At 50.5% G+C, this 14,756-nt stretch overlaps 1 protein-coding gene across 8 annotated transcripts in view; it reads left to right on the plus strand.

Moving 5' to 3' along the window:
• WTIP (WT1 interacting protein) overlaps positions 1 to 14,756 on the plus strand; it is a 67,298-nt gene that overhangs the window by 21,086 nt on the left and 31,456 nt on the right. For 4 of the 8 annotated variants that reach the window (XM_082366511.1, XM_082366512.1, XM_082366510.1 and 1 more), the window contains one exon: positions 1,986 to 2,260. In XM_082366511.1, coding sequence (XP_082222637.1) covers positions 1,986 to 2,126 — 141 coding nt within the window. In that variant the 3' untranslated portion in view covers positions 2,127 to 2,260. Of the gene's footprint in view, positions 1 to 1,985; positions 10,009 to 14,756 lie in introns of those variants that run through there. The other 4 variants (XR_014237353.1, XR_014237354.1, XR_014237355.1 and 1 more) reach the window with 2 other exon arrangements.

A 14,756-nucleotide genomic window follows, 5' to 3' on the forward strand; every position in this document is an offset into this window, starting at 1 on the left:
GTGCTGGAGTATAAAGACCCTGGTACAGGTGTAGGAGTTTGGGAGTCATTGGCATACATAGCTCTTTCCTCTCTGATACTCTGCCCTGTGGTTTCTAGTTGCTTTGCCTCCCCAAATTCTCAATTCAGGGAGACCAATGGGCAGCCTGGAAAAATCTCTCCAGGTAGTATACCTGGGCAATTGTAGGGCTCTCCTTATTAGTTTCCCTTCTCTCAGAGATCACTGGCCTGCGTTGCCTGTTGTTCAGAGTCTGAGAATCATCGTTCATATATTTTGCCCAGTTTGCCATTGTTAAAGGTAGGGCGGGAAATCCAGTCCTTGTTACTGTCATGGCCGGAAGCAGGAGTCCCATCATGGGCATGTACATGGCCACTGAAGCCAGGGGAGTAAATGAGGTCTTCCAGGAAGAGCTGTAGAGGAAGGAGCGGCGGCTCAGGATAGCCCAGGGAACTCCAACATTCCGGGGATGCATTCAGGCAGAGCAGCCACACAGGAGGCCTAGAATGAGTGACTGACCGAGAGGTAGGAGAAAAACCAAGTGTTGGGTTTCAGAGCCCCCAGGGAAGAGCAGGCGTGTCAGTGAGAAACCTTCAGTAGGAATCTAGCATCCATCTGGAACCAGGTTGCCTTGATGGGGGCAAGTGGCCCAAAGGGAATAGGAATCCTGCTGGAGGACCAGGGAAGGGGGATCAGGAGCAGGCATGGCCTGCAGAGGGGCCACAGTTCCTCCAGCAACCGTAGGAGGGCATCGTGCTCTGCCATCCTGGGGACTGCAGTGTCCCCTTGGGATCGCTAAGCTCAGTCCTTAAGGAAAGGCTGATGCTGAGGGTTCAGGAGCAGGTCAAGCTGCAGGCAGATTACAACCAGCGCCTCGGGGCTGTGAGACATGGTGCTGCTGTCCCCAGGGGAGACCCTTGGATGGGAACAGGGGGCTGTGGCCAGACAGGACATGGAGGACACCTGGGACCTGAGTTGCTTGGGACATGAAGCTCCATCACAACAGCCCAGCTCCATCACCTGTGTGGGGCGGGGCAGATGTTGGTCTCAGGGCCTTTGGGTAACAAGTGTCAAAGCTTCCAGGTTGGAGTTCAGCCCTGGGTGCAGTGAGAGTGTGACCAAAGGGGCCTTCTTGGGGTGGGTGGCGAAAGGAAGGAAAAAGTTGTCCAGTAGGTCTTGCCTGGTGCCCCGCTGTCGCTTGCAGCACACCATCCTCCATGGCTGCCCTTCACATTTCCTGCCTGTTAGAGGTCAAACACGAATCACATAACTTGTTAAACAGAGAAAATTAGCCTATAAAATATCCTGAAGTGGTAAAAATGGTAAGATAAGGGACATAAAGCAAAACTCCTTGTTTACTTGATGTCTTCAGGTCTTCCGTTCCATTATCTCTTAAGGCCACTGAGGTCAGCCATTTGACCTTCCCCCCCTTCCCAAGGTCACCAGTGACCCCGATGTGGGGATCCAGGAGATGATTCTCAGTTGTCACTGTCCTAAGCTCGCAGCAACTTTCCTAGACTCTCCCTCCTAGACGCCCTCTGCACTGTGCCCTTAGGACAGGCTGTTTTTGGTTTTCATCTTTTATCTTCCCCTAAAATCTTGGCTCTGCTCCTCTTCTTTCCTCTCTTAAAGTTGGAGCTTCCACAGCTCAGCTGTTTGTTCTCTTCTCTTTTCTAGTTATCTGCACTCCCTGGGAGAAACTCCTGTTGTTTTGTTGTTAAAAACTGTAACATTTTTATGCTGATGCCCCCATTTACTGCCCAGCCCTCTCTCCCAGACTCCAGCCTAGTGGCCGACTACCTCCCTCCTGGCTGGCTCCTTTGGATGTGTAAGACGCTCTCCAATTCGGGGTGTCCAACACTGGGCTCCTGACCCCCTTCCCCCAAAGAGTAAAGGCCAAAGTCCTCTGGAAGGTGGGCAGGGTCCTACAGATCTCTGATGCACCCCTCCCTTGCTTACTCTGGCGCCGGGACTGTGTTCTTCCCTAGGACTGCGGGCTGCAGCTGAGCGGGGAGGATGGACGCCGCTGCTACCCCCTGGAGGGCCACCTGCTGTGCCGCCGCTGCCACCTAAGGCGCCTCCGGCCAGGCCCACTTCCCTCACCTGCTGTGCACGTCACCGAGCTCTGAGCTGGGGGCGGGTAGCCCGACCCTGGGGGCGTGTCTGTGTGCGCGCGCGGGCGCGCACGCGCGTGTGTTTGTGTCTGCGTGCACACGCGCGCGTTTTTTCGCTCAGGAGCGCGTGTTATCCTGCGCACGCACGTGTTTTTGCGCGAGTATATTTTTGCGCGCGCGCCGGCGATGGGTGACCCAGGTCAGTGTCGGAGCTCTGTGTCAGGGTGGGCGCGGCTGCCGGCTCCCACCCCACCCCTACTCCCACCAGCCACCGAGCTGCTGTCCGAGGGGCCGGCCCCGCGGCGAAGCTACTAATATTTATTCACCGTCTGTGCCTCCTCAAACGGCTTCCTTTCTTTCGGGCCCTGGCCGCCTCCCGCCCCCACCCCCTCACCCGCCTTCTGTTTCGGGACCCCCTGTGCCCCGTAGCCCCGGGGGCAGGCTCCCAGACCGGCTCTGGGTCACGGGGCTGAAGGTGGCCGTTGCCACGTGCAGGGGCGCGGGGTACACGGCCGCCGTCCTCCGACTGGCCTCGGGGCGGGAGCCAGTTTCCCTGTATAGAAGGGGTCTGGGACCCCCTTCAAGAACGCTCCGGGGAGGCGGGGGTTGGCGGAGGGCACGCGTGTTTGTCTCATAAGCGCCTGGCCCGCTGGTGGGTGGGAAGGGTTCGTTGTTTGGGAGGGGTCGCAGAAGAGGGTGAGGAATGACACCCTTAGGGAGTGGGGCCTGTGAAGGAGCCCTCCCTTTGGCCATTGTGGTCACTGCGGGTTTTGGCCACCGGGATTCCGTTGGGCGTTTTCAGCCCTCATCCCGCCCCGGTCTTCCCATCCCTGGCTCCTCGTTCCCAAACCCTCCCGTCCTCGGCCTCGGGAAAAGAACACCTCGTGCAGAATTCCAGCCACAGGTCTCGGTCGAGAGAGACCGCGAGGGGGCGCCCTGCCCGTTACAGGAAAGCACTGTGTATCAGGCTCCACAACAAAAGCATATGATTTGACTTAAATTAAGTTTTTCCTTTGAGAATATTTTCATTTTCTTTAAAAGAATATAGTTTTCTTCTAAAAACTTGGCCCACGGTGGTTATTTCTTAGGAAAGTTAAAAGAAACTCACAGGTGTGCAATTTGTATATCATACAGTTAGTGTTCAAGTGGTAAAACATTGTAGTTTAACTATTTTTGTATAAATTCCTCTAAAATCTCAAAATATGTGTTTGCCTTTCAGACTTTAGGCTAGCGTGGGGTTTTGTTTATGTCAGTGTCTTGAGAGCGGTTACCTAATGAAATGTGGTATGTGGAAATGTAGATTTTTTTTCTTTTCCTCTGAAAGACACATCAGCATTGCAAAGCTTCTCACTGATGGCTTATGTTGGATTTGCACTTGTGGGTGGCCCCTGCGGTGAGAGACCTCCTAATCACAATAACCGTCACGGTGGTTTTTACGGAATATTTTAAGTCCACTTGTTCCTGTGAGAACTGAACCACCTCGACTACTGCTCTTGCCCTCCGTTCCCCCCACTGTTAAACGTAAGATCCTTCATCTGGGGGAGCCAGGCCGTAGGAACCAGAACGTAGTCAGGACTGCTCATTGGGCTGCGTAGGAGGGGAAGTGGCAGCCGGCGGGTTCCAGCTGGGCTAAGGCCTGGAGCCGGGGGACCCTCTAGTGGGCTGAGGAAGGAAGTACATGGTGAGTTTGGTGATCGTTGACCAAATATTTTAACGCAGAGGTTGCCCTGAGATAGGGGAAGCGTGTGGCTCCTGCGGAAGGGACCTAACAGGATCAAGGTGGCTTCTTGGAGGAGGTGATCCCAGTGGGGCAGGAGACAGTAAATTCCAGGAATGGGAGGTTCTTTCTGGCTTTCTCTTCCTCTTGAGCTGGGCTGCTTTGCTTTCTAGCCAATTACATTGCAAAGCTTTCTTCTGATTGCTTCCAATGTCGAAGCTGCTTTGGCCTTGGTTTCTCCTTGTTGCAAGTTCAGCTCTACTTTTTTCTCTTTCTTTGTGTCTGCTGTGGAGGTGGTCCCTGATCTTCCTGCCATGGGGACCACCATCACTCTCCACACCTGCTCCATCCTGGTTACCATGCTCCCCCATCCAGCTGGACTGAGTCATCACAGCATGGAGCCTCCTTTGAATTCATGTGCCAAACGTTATCAAAAGTCAGAGCCAAGGGAATGCATGACGCTGGGGGGCAGTGGCTTTATCTCTGGCCACACTTTGCCCTTTCTCTTTGGGCTCCATGACCCTCTATTGCCTTCTCCCAGGGCTGGTGACCACCACCATCCCTCTAACCCCAGAGCCTTTGCACATGCAGTTCGCTCTGCCTGGACCCACCCCCTGCCCGATGCTTTAATTCCTGGTCAGATCTTTCCGATCTCAGCTACACGAATAAGCCAGGCTCCTAGTTATTACACTTCACCGAACACCCAGAATTTGGGGCCCCGATCTCTAAGCTCTTTTCCAAAAGCAGCATCTTCCAGTCCATTGTCAGAAATTATGCTGACATGATGGTTGTTGAGACTGAGGAAGAGAGAGAGAGTGAGAGCCAGACCTCAAGCCAGGTAAATTACCCATGAGCCTCCACTGCTGGGTGCCAAACCCACCTGCCCCTAGGATGTCTCCCCTGATGTTGACACCTGGTGACACCTCTAACTGTGCTTTTGTTAACTGCTGTACTTCCATGTACTGAGAGAAGAAGAGTTTTCTTCATGTCCATCTCCTCACTAGAGGGTGGGCACTCCAGGCCAGGGTCTGTCTGGGTTGTTCACTCTTGTCTCCACAGTGCCTGGCCTATGGTTGGTACTGTAACCTGAGGCAGACCCTGCCCTGGCCTTTAGAGTCTCAACTTAGGACCCCTCTCCCTCACTGGTTTGCAAGTCCAAGTACAGCCTCAGTTGCCCAATGAAGGAGCCACAGGTGGGATAAAGGCCCAAGAATGGGTTTACACAAATACTATACGTGCTGCACATCAAGTGTGTGCCCCAGGTAGTACACACACAGGTGTGCCTTTGTGGATACCCTTGAGTATTGGGTCCCCTGCCATGCGTGCTCGTGTGTGTGTATGAGAGGGAGAGAGGGAGAGATAGGGAGGTTGTTTGAGATGGGTGAGAAAGAGGGAGAAAGGGAGGGAGAGGAGAGATGGAGATTGGGAGGGAGATGAGAAGGGGCATGAGATTGCGAGAGACTTTGAGAGAGCTAGATATTGTGAGGGTTAACGAGAGATTTTGAGAAAGACATTGTGTGTGAAAGAGAGTGAATGTTTGACAGAGATGGTGGGGGATTGATCAGGAGAGACTGGGAGAGGGAGAGATGGTGAGAGAGACATTGTAAGAGAGATTGAGAGGGAGGCTGAGAGACAGAATGGTGGAGAGAAAGACTGAGAAAGAAATTGAGAGATGGAATGAACAAGAGGGAGAGAGAAAGATTAACTGAGTGAAGCCAACAGAACCTAGGGTCCTTTTCCTACAAGTCAGGGGGCCCCCAGGGCCAGGTGATTTGGAAATATTTGGATGGCCTGGTCCACAAACAGGAAAGGTTCACCTCTTGTAAGTGACAAAGGCTGTGGTGTGTGTGCACGTGTATGATGTTAGGCTGGGATGGTGGGCTCTTGGAGGTGGGTCTTGAACATGGGGTGCCTGCATAGTCATAGGGTAGGAGGAGTTGGTACTGACCCCTCCTGGTCAGTACTGACCCCTCCCGGTCCGTGCTTCCTACCCCTCTTTGGCCAGGACACACAGATGGGAGCTTGCTGAACTGAAGATAACCTCGAGTGCCTCTGTGAGCTTGCTCTGGAGGGGCTAGAAGGGGATGGGCAGTTGGGGCCGTGATTTATGGGAGGGGCTGGGCATAGGAATCCACACCACAGGTGCCTGGAGAGCAAGGTGGGCCAATCCTGGGAGCCGTCAGCGGTTGAGTGCGGTGATGTGTGGGGCTGTGCTCACCACCATCTCCCAGCTTCACTCCCATCCCTGAGGCTGGTCTTGTAGTTAGCAGATGCCCCCTGGGAGGAGGGCAAAGGGCTAAGAGTAGGCTCAGCCTGCGGGGGCTCCAGGAGGGCCTTGGGTTGGGATCTGAGGACAGATCTGGGTGTGGGGGCAGCGCCCAGGTTGCTGGTGACCTTCCACCCAGCAGTTCTGGAGGACTTGCCCCTGCATGGTGTGTGGGCATGGGATCTGCATGCACCTGGAGTGGGTGTGGTGGGTACCTGGCTGGGAGAGGGGTGTGTGTGCATATGCTCTGGGGACTCAGTGACCACTGGGAGCAGGCCTGGGTTGGGGGGTCCGAGATGGGAGGGGCCCCATGACCTGGGGTGGAGACAGGGAGGCTCTTCTTCAGCCATCCCGGGAGGAATTCTGTGTGGCACTGTCTCCTGGGGTAGCAGACTAGTCTGAGGCTACAAGCACTCACCAGGCCCCTGGTTCCTGGAGACAGAGAGCCCAGGAAGTGTCTAGGAGCCTGGAGAACCGGGGGAACACAGCTGGAGTGGAGGGTGCCTCCCCGCTCCCATCTTCCTGCTCTGGCCCTGAGGACCCTGCCGGGCTGCCCTCCCTAAGTCCGGGCATTTGTGTCACAGGTGGGCCCTTTACTGTCCTGCAGGGAGGGTCACCCTGGAGGGCAGAGAGGGCCTGGGAGGCTCTCCAAGGACGTCAGGGCCCTCAAGTGTCCCTGGGCTGGGGGGACTGTGGCCCTGAGACATCTGGCACTTGGGTGGGAAGCGCTCAGCCGTGGTGTTGGTGTGCCTGTCACATATTCACCTGTCTGTCCCTGACTGCTCACCTGTCACTCCCATCATCCCATACCAGTGCACACTCTCCTCCACCTGTGCTGTGCAGGTGTGCCTGCCTGTGTCACATACACCTGCCACTGGTTGCATGACTGTCCCACAGAATCCACCTTACCTCTCTGAAGTCACCTGCCACACACCAGTCACAGGCACCTGTGTGACCCAGCTGGCTTACTCCCTTCTCTGCCTTGGCCATCAGTGCCCTGTCCACGGTTGGTCTTGCAGACACTGAGGGTGGAGCTCAAGCTCAGGGAGAGGCATTTCACCGGCCCGATGTTTACTCAGCCTCCTTCAACCCCAGATTGCTTTGGGAACTCCCTCTTCCACCTGAGCAGCAGTGCTAGTGAGGATTTCCAGGCCTCTTCAGCTGGGCCCTCTGCCTGGTCCGTGGCCTGGTGTGGCCACATTCCTGAGCTGTGTGGGTCTCAGCCAGGAGCTCTGTCCTCCCAGCCAGATGGGGCTTTTTGAGTCTCAGCCTGTCCCGAACCAGCCCTTCCCGTTGCCCAGCTCAGCTTGGTTCAGCTCTCTCCTTTCACACACCCCGCTCCGGTGTCCCACGACACCTGGGCCAGCTGTGACCCTGGGGATGGGAGAATCACTGACTCTGGGGAGAGGGGCTCCCTGCAGTGTGGGAACAAGTTCTCATGGGAGTGGAGGGAGTCCCACTGCCAGAGAGGTGTGTCTTCAGAGAGGCCGAGGGCTGTGTCCATGATGGAGGAGGTCAAACTGAGCAGCCCTGTACCCTGCAGCTCGGGAGGCAGAGAGGCTGCTCACCGCGTGTCGCGTGTCGTGTGTCGTGTGGGGTCAGGAGCCGCGCGTGTGGGTGAGGGGGTCGCAGAGTCTAAGGGAAGGTCACAGGAGCCCAGCCTGGGGGTGTCTCACGGCGAGGGGCCAGTGGGGAAGACTGCATTTAGCTCTGATATGGACTGACTCTCCCTCCCACCCTCTCTTCTTTAAAAAAATATATCTATATTTAAAGACTTTGTTATACGTGGTCTGATTGGAAAAAAAGAATACCTCATTGGCTTTGGGCCTGAGCACCTGGGTGGATGTTTTCCATTTTCCTGGAGGGTAGGGCAGGTTCACGTGGGTGCATAAATAGAAAATTCCGCTTTGCCCTTTGGAGATGCCTGCCGTGTGGCGCATATGAGTTTGGAGCTCAGGGGAGAAGTCAGGGCAGGAGACGCACATTTTGGAGCCATGTGTTTATAGAGGTATTTGAGGTCATGGATGAGATCATGTGGAAGGAGGATGAGATCGGGAAAGAGAAGAGGCCCAGGCCTGAGCCCTGGGGTGTTCCCGCATGTATCCCTCAGCAAGGGGGATGGAGCAGGAGCACCGGTGAGGCGGGCGGGCAGGGGGAGGGGCTGGATTAAGGTGGCATCCGAGAAGCCGTGGGGGAAAAGGGCTGAGAGAGGAGGACAGGGACTGCCGCGGGGGGTTCGGACCTTGAACAAAGCTGTTTCAGAGCAGCAGTGGGGGAAGGATAGATCGGAGCTCATAGAGAGGAGGGGAGGGAAGGAAGAAGCGTCAGGAGCAGCCAGCTCTTTCAAGTGTATCGGGCGGAGGTGCAGCAGCTGGAGGGGCTGGGGCCAGGGTGGGTTCTTTCAGGACGCCAAGGCCTGTCTGAGGCTCCCTGCCCATGTCCGTAAGAGCATGTACACTCCACGTGGGCATTCCCAGGGTTGTCTTCCCCACCGGACCCTGGTCCTGTGACTGCAGTGGTCACAGCTGTGTCCACTAGGAGCCCAGCGTCCGGCTCCTCCGGTGCTGGTGAATGTTGGTTAAGTGGTTGAGTGAAGGGGTCAATATTGTAAAGCGCTTAGAACACTAACAGGTGCATAATAAATGCTCAGTAAAAATGAGTTACTGTTAGCTGCGGACCAGGAAGTAGCTGAAGACGGGGTGACGGCAGTTCAGGAGGCCTTGCTCCGGGGCCGACGGGAAGCCACAGTGCCCGACTGTAGACTGGACCAGGGCGGCGGCTCCAGGTGCCAAGGGATGGAGGGGTTGGAGATGCCCAGCGGCACCATGCAGGTCAGCTTCGTGTGCCAATACTGCAGCTAGCCTCCGAAACTGGACCGTGTCACCATCCAGGAGCCCACAGCTCCATTACTACCCCCAGCCCAGGTGAAACCAGGAGAGATGCAGGAGGAAGGGGCTAACTCAGGAAAGGAGCCTTATCCAACCCCATCAGGACGGTGTCTCTCACACATTCATCCCCCCAGCCTGGATGATGTCTGCAGAAAGTGCCAACAGCTTCACTCTGATTGGGAGGCATCTGACGCAGCCCCGGGGAGAACATTAGCTGGAGCGTGAAGGTCCCTGGAGGCCTTTCTGACATCCTGTCGGGCCAGACAGGCGCGGCTCACCGCTGGGTGCGGGAGGCACAGACTCTCTTTCAGGCCAGCTGGACACTCAGCTCAACGTCACTGAAGATGAGCGTCAGAGCCGCAAACGATGTTTGGAGATCTCAGAGCGAACGAAGGAGGGTGGCGGTGAGCAGCTGCAGAGGGACTAAAGGAGCTGGCACTGGGGGAGGAGAGGCTGACCAGGAGCTGGAAGAAAAGAACCGTGAGACAGTGACAGAAGATCTTAAGGATGCCCAGGCTGAGGCTGAGACTGGATCCAGAGGCAGCTCAGTATCAGAGGGAATACAGTGAATTTAAACAACAGCAGCTGGAAGGATGTAGAAAACCAGATGCGTTATATTCCTGGGGAGTGAAACAAGGTGAATGCTGCTGGGGGCTGGACGGTGTGGGTACCCGTGCCCTGGCCAGGAGGGCGGGTTTGAAGCTTTAGAGGTTTCGGCGTATTCCCTGTGGAGTCTGGAGTCTCAGACGTATCTAAGGAACTGCTGTCGTACTGGTCTGGGGGCTCCGTTTTTTCTGGAACAGCAGGTTTGACTATGCAGTGGGGCTTTCCTGGGCTGTGTACAGCCGTTCAAAGAAGGGGCTGAAAAAGATGAGACATCCATTTATGTCTTCCTTACAGGGTGGATGTGGAGAAAGGCAAGAAGGAAGACACAGGAGGCAGCGGTGGCTCCTATTCTACTGAAACCCAGTTCAGCTCTGAGGAACAGCGGACAAAAGCTCTCAAGTTCATGCTGTTGAATCTTAGGTGGGGCCGTGCTTGGGTATCCTCACAGTTTTATAATAAATGAACTCCTTTTTTTCCTTAGGAAGATACTTGCCTAAAAGACTTAAATTTTTTGTTTTGTTTGCAAAAAAAAAAATGTTTTAAATTAGATTCAGGTGATAGCAAACAGCACATGTTTACAATACCAAAAAAGACAAAATGCAGAGAAGCCACTTTATTTTAAAATATCCTTTGATAGATAGTTTCCAGAGCTACAGCAGCCCCTGTATAGGGACCAGCCCTTTTCATAGTTTTGAGTCTTAACCCCATGCCTTCCTTTCCTCTTTCCCTTCAAAATGATTAACTTAAGTTTGCTTTTTTTTTTTTAAACCTCAGTTGAATTGAAACCAATATGTTTTCACTGGATTTTATCTCTCTCAACTTCCTGCACTCAAAATATGAAATGGAAATTTTTGTCTCCATCGAGATGATGAAATGTATGAGCCACATGTTGGATAACGTGAGAAAATGACATATAAGCTTTGCCTGGCCACCATATGATGTGGTCAGAAGCTTGAAATTTAACACGCCTCTCTCGGTTCTAGCACTGAATGCCCACTGTGCCCTGTGTTAGAGATATGAAATGGTGTTGGGTACTGTTTGGATACATACTGTTATGTGTAATAAAAGATTTGCTGTAGTCTGAGAAACAAAAGTGAGTTACTGTTATCACTAAGATGAGTCAGTATAGAGTAAGGCATTTCTGCAGTTTGTACAGGAGTCCCTGTGTGGGACAGTGTCTGCGTCACTTCAGCAATGGTGTGTATGACTCTGCACGTACATCCTATGTCCGTGAGACCTGCCACTGTAAGGCTAGGGGGACATGTGACTCAGAGACCAGGCATGGTGTGTGAGGACCGCCAGGCTTCTGCTTCTGTGGCCCCAGCTAGTCTGGTTTTGAGGTCACAGCAGCATCCCTGACTCAGGTCAGCTCCCTCCTGAGAAGGGGCCACTGAGCCAACTGCAGACCCTCCGCGCATTGCCCCAGGGCCCCGTCCACGTTGGAGGTGGACATTCAGGACCAGGGCCCTCTGACCAGCCCTCTCTGCAAGTCCCACCCTGGGTCACGTGGCTGTTCTGCGTCTCTTCCCCTCCTTTGTCTGCTTCGGGAGCCTCATCTCACCCCTTGGTGCTGCTCTGAACCTTCTTTGCCTGGTCCCGGTCGCCTCCCTTCCCGCTCTGCTCAGGGCTGGGCCACGACCCTCCCTCATCCTTCATCAAGAGGAAGTGTGGGCTCGGTTCCTCTTTCTCCTTCTCCAACAGAAACTCATTGGCCTGCAGCAGCCCTGGCTTCCTCCTTGCCATGCGCACAGGGAGAGTGACTCGAAAGCATTTTCAAGCTGTTCCCACCCTAAAGATGCTCCCTAGACCCAGAGCCCTTTCCTCTTCCTCTCTTGCTCTCCTTTTTAAAATTTTGTATTGAGAAATATATTATGGCCAGTGAGGCTAGAAAACACAGGTTCAGTTTGAAGGAAAGAAGAACACATGCCGGTGGATCTATTGATACTTCCTAGCTGGAGAAGTAGAACATATCCAGCACCCTCCACGTGCCCTGCTCTGAACACGTCTCCCTTGGTTACCCTCTCAGGTGGAGCTCTCATGCTGAATCATGTGTCAATCACTCCTTTACTTCTCTACATTGTTTTACCACCTATTCATGTATGCTTAAACAATTTGTTGTTTACTATTGAGTGCTTTGGGGTTTTATATTGATTGAATCATCCTAAATGTTTTCTTCTGTGTTTATTTCCTCTGCTCACCCTTAAAATTTTAGCGATTCATCCATGTTTATGTGTTGGTATAGTCATTCATTTTGATTACTGGGTAATAGTCCATTGATGAAGACACCATAAGTGATTTAGCCATCGTACCGTTGATAGCTATTTGGAGTTGTTTCTATTTTATAGCTTTTAGAGAACATATCTATGCATGTTCTTATACGTTCTTATCTTGGTTCACATATTCAAGAGTTTCTCTAGGATATATACCAATGAATCAAAGGGTATATATGATGTTTCACTTTTCTAGATATTGTAAAATCATTTCTCAAAGTGGTTGTAATAATTTACATCCAATTCAAATTCAAGATTACAGAATTTTTACTTATTTTATTCTACTTTACTATATTACACCTAATCCATATTATATATGCATTCACCTATATCACATATTTTTCTTTTTTCTTTTTTCCCCAATATCATGTATTTTTTAGGAGTTTATACTGATCCTTCAAATTCAGGACTACAGCATTTTTACTTAACCTCTTCTCTTTTCTTTGCTACAAATCAAGTGTTCTGTAATATCTGTGTTTTCTTCTAGAAGTTTTATGATTTCAGGTCTTATATTTAAGTCTTTAAGCCATTTTGAGTTAATTTTTGTGAGCAGTGTAAGATAGGCGTCTAGTTTCATTCTTTTGCACATAAATATGCAGTTTTTCCAAGACCATCTATTATTGAAGTAACTATCCTTTCCCCATTGAGTATTCTTGACTTCTTTGCCAAATTTTAGTTGCTCTTATATGCATAAGTTTATTTCTGGGCTCTTGATTCTGTTCCATTGGTCTATGTGTCTGCTTCTATGCCAGTACCATAGTTTTTTTTTTTATGATTTTTTTTTTGATGTGGACTATTTTTAAATTCAATAAGAATTTGTTAACAATATTGCTTCTGCTTTATGTTTTGGTTTTTTGGCCCCAAGGTATGTGGAATCTTAGCTCCCTGACCAGGGATTGAACCTGCACCCTCTGCACTGGAAGGCAAAATCTTAACCATTGGACCGCCAGGGAAGTCCCAATGCCAGTACCATAGTTTTTTGATGGCCACAGCTTTGTAGTATAGTTTGAAATCAGGAACTGTGATGCCTCCAACTTTGTTCTTCTTTCTCAAGATTGCTTTGGCTCTTCAGGATCTTTTGTGGCTCCATATGAATTTTAGGATTGCTTTTTCTATTTTTGTGAAAAATGCCATTGGAATATTGATAGGGATTGGGATCGAATTTATAGGTAGCTTTGGGTATTCTGGACATTTTAACAATATTAATCCTTCTGATCCGTGAACACAGAATATTTGTATCCATTTATTTGTATCTTCTTCAATTTATTTCATCGATGTCATAGTTTTCAGTGTGCAGGTATTTCACCTCATTGGTTAGATTTTATTCCTAATTATTTTGTTTTTGTTGCTATTATAAATGGGATTGTGTGCTATCCTTTTCAGGTAGCTCATTGTTAGTATTTAGAAATGCAACTGATTTCTGTGTGTTGATTTTGTACCCTGCAACTTTACTGAATTGATTAGTTTTTTGGTGGAGTCTTTAGGATTTTCTATATATAAGATCATATCATCAATTTTACGTCTTCCTTTTTAATTTGGATGTCTTTTATTAACTTCCAGTACTGTGTTGAATAGAAGTGGTAAGAGTGAGCGCCTTGTCTTGTTCCTGATCTTAGTGGAAAAGCTTTCATTTTTTTCACCATTGAGTTGATGTTAGCTGTGGGCTTGTCACATATGGCTTTCATTTGGGTGAGGTACCTTTTCTCTGTACTTAATTTGTTGAGAGTTTTTATCATGAAAGGATGTTGAATTTCATCAAATGCTTTTTCTGCATCTGTTGAGATGATATGATTTTTAATCTTTCATTTTATTAATATGGGGAATCACATTTATTTATTTGCATATATTGAACCATCCTTGCATCCCAGGGATAAATACCACTTGATCATGGCATATGATTCACTTAATGTGCTGTTGAATCTCATTTGTTTATATTTTATTGAGAATTTTGCATCTATATTTGTCAGGGATATTGGCTTGTAGTTTTCCTGTAGTGTCCTGATCTGGCTTAGGTAATGCTGGCCTTGTAAAATGATTTTGGAAGTGTTCCCTCCTCTACAGTTCTTGGGAAGAACTTGAGAAGGATTAGTGTTAACTCTTTTTTAAAAAATTTTTATAATTTTATTTTTAATTTTTATAAATTTATTTATTTATCTTTGGCTGCATTGAGTCTTCATTGCTGCACGCGGGCTTTCTCTAGTTGTGGAGAGCGGGGGCTACCCTTCCTTCCTTCCTTTGGTGGTTAAGTCAAGGTGTACCACTCACCTCTAATATCTCTACAACCCAGGTGACAACTTTAATCCATCCAATTAATATGGTTGATGCTGAGGCATAACAGGGTTTATGGTGTTATAATATTTTAAAATTTCATATTTTCCTGATGCCTCAACATTGTCACAAACAGCCTAAAGTATGATAAGACTGGTCCACTCCACAAGTTCCCCTTCTTGCCGTTCCATGACTGTAACCTAGTGACATTCAAATGCACCAGTGAAATCTGCTCAAACCTTTTGCTTGTGTACTCTTCCCTACCCCCCTGTTATGGCGCTTGCCCACGGGTCCTCAGCCGTGTTTGGTGGAGCCTGTTCCCTTGGTGCTCCTCCCACATGGCCCCCTGTGAGGTGTGCCGTGCCTCTTTCTCTGAGACCTAAGAGTATAATAAACCCTTTAATTTCGTATGCCTTTTTGAGCGTCATTTTCGCAGCCATGTTGGAATGACCCTTAAAGACCCCACAAGGGGGACTTACTCCCCATTTACAGCACCCCAGCCCCCTTGGCCCTCTGTGGGGGCAAACCCAGCCATGGCCCTGTCCTTACCCACCTTTGGAGCACTTTATCTTTTCTGGGTCCTGCTAAGCTCTCCCTTCAATATCCTCCTCCCACTGTTCTTCGCCGTTT

This window comes from Balaenoptera borealis (genome assembly GCF_965194805.1).
Source record: "Balaenoptera borealis genome assembly, chromosome: 19".
In the NCBI taxonomy this organism is placed as follows: Eukaryota; Metazoa; Chordata; class Mammalia; order Artiodactyla; family Balaenopteridae; genus Balaenoptera; species Balaenoptera borealis.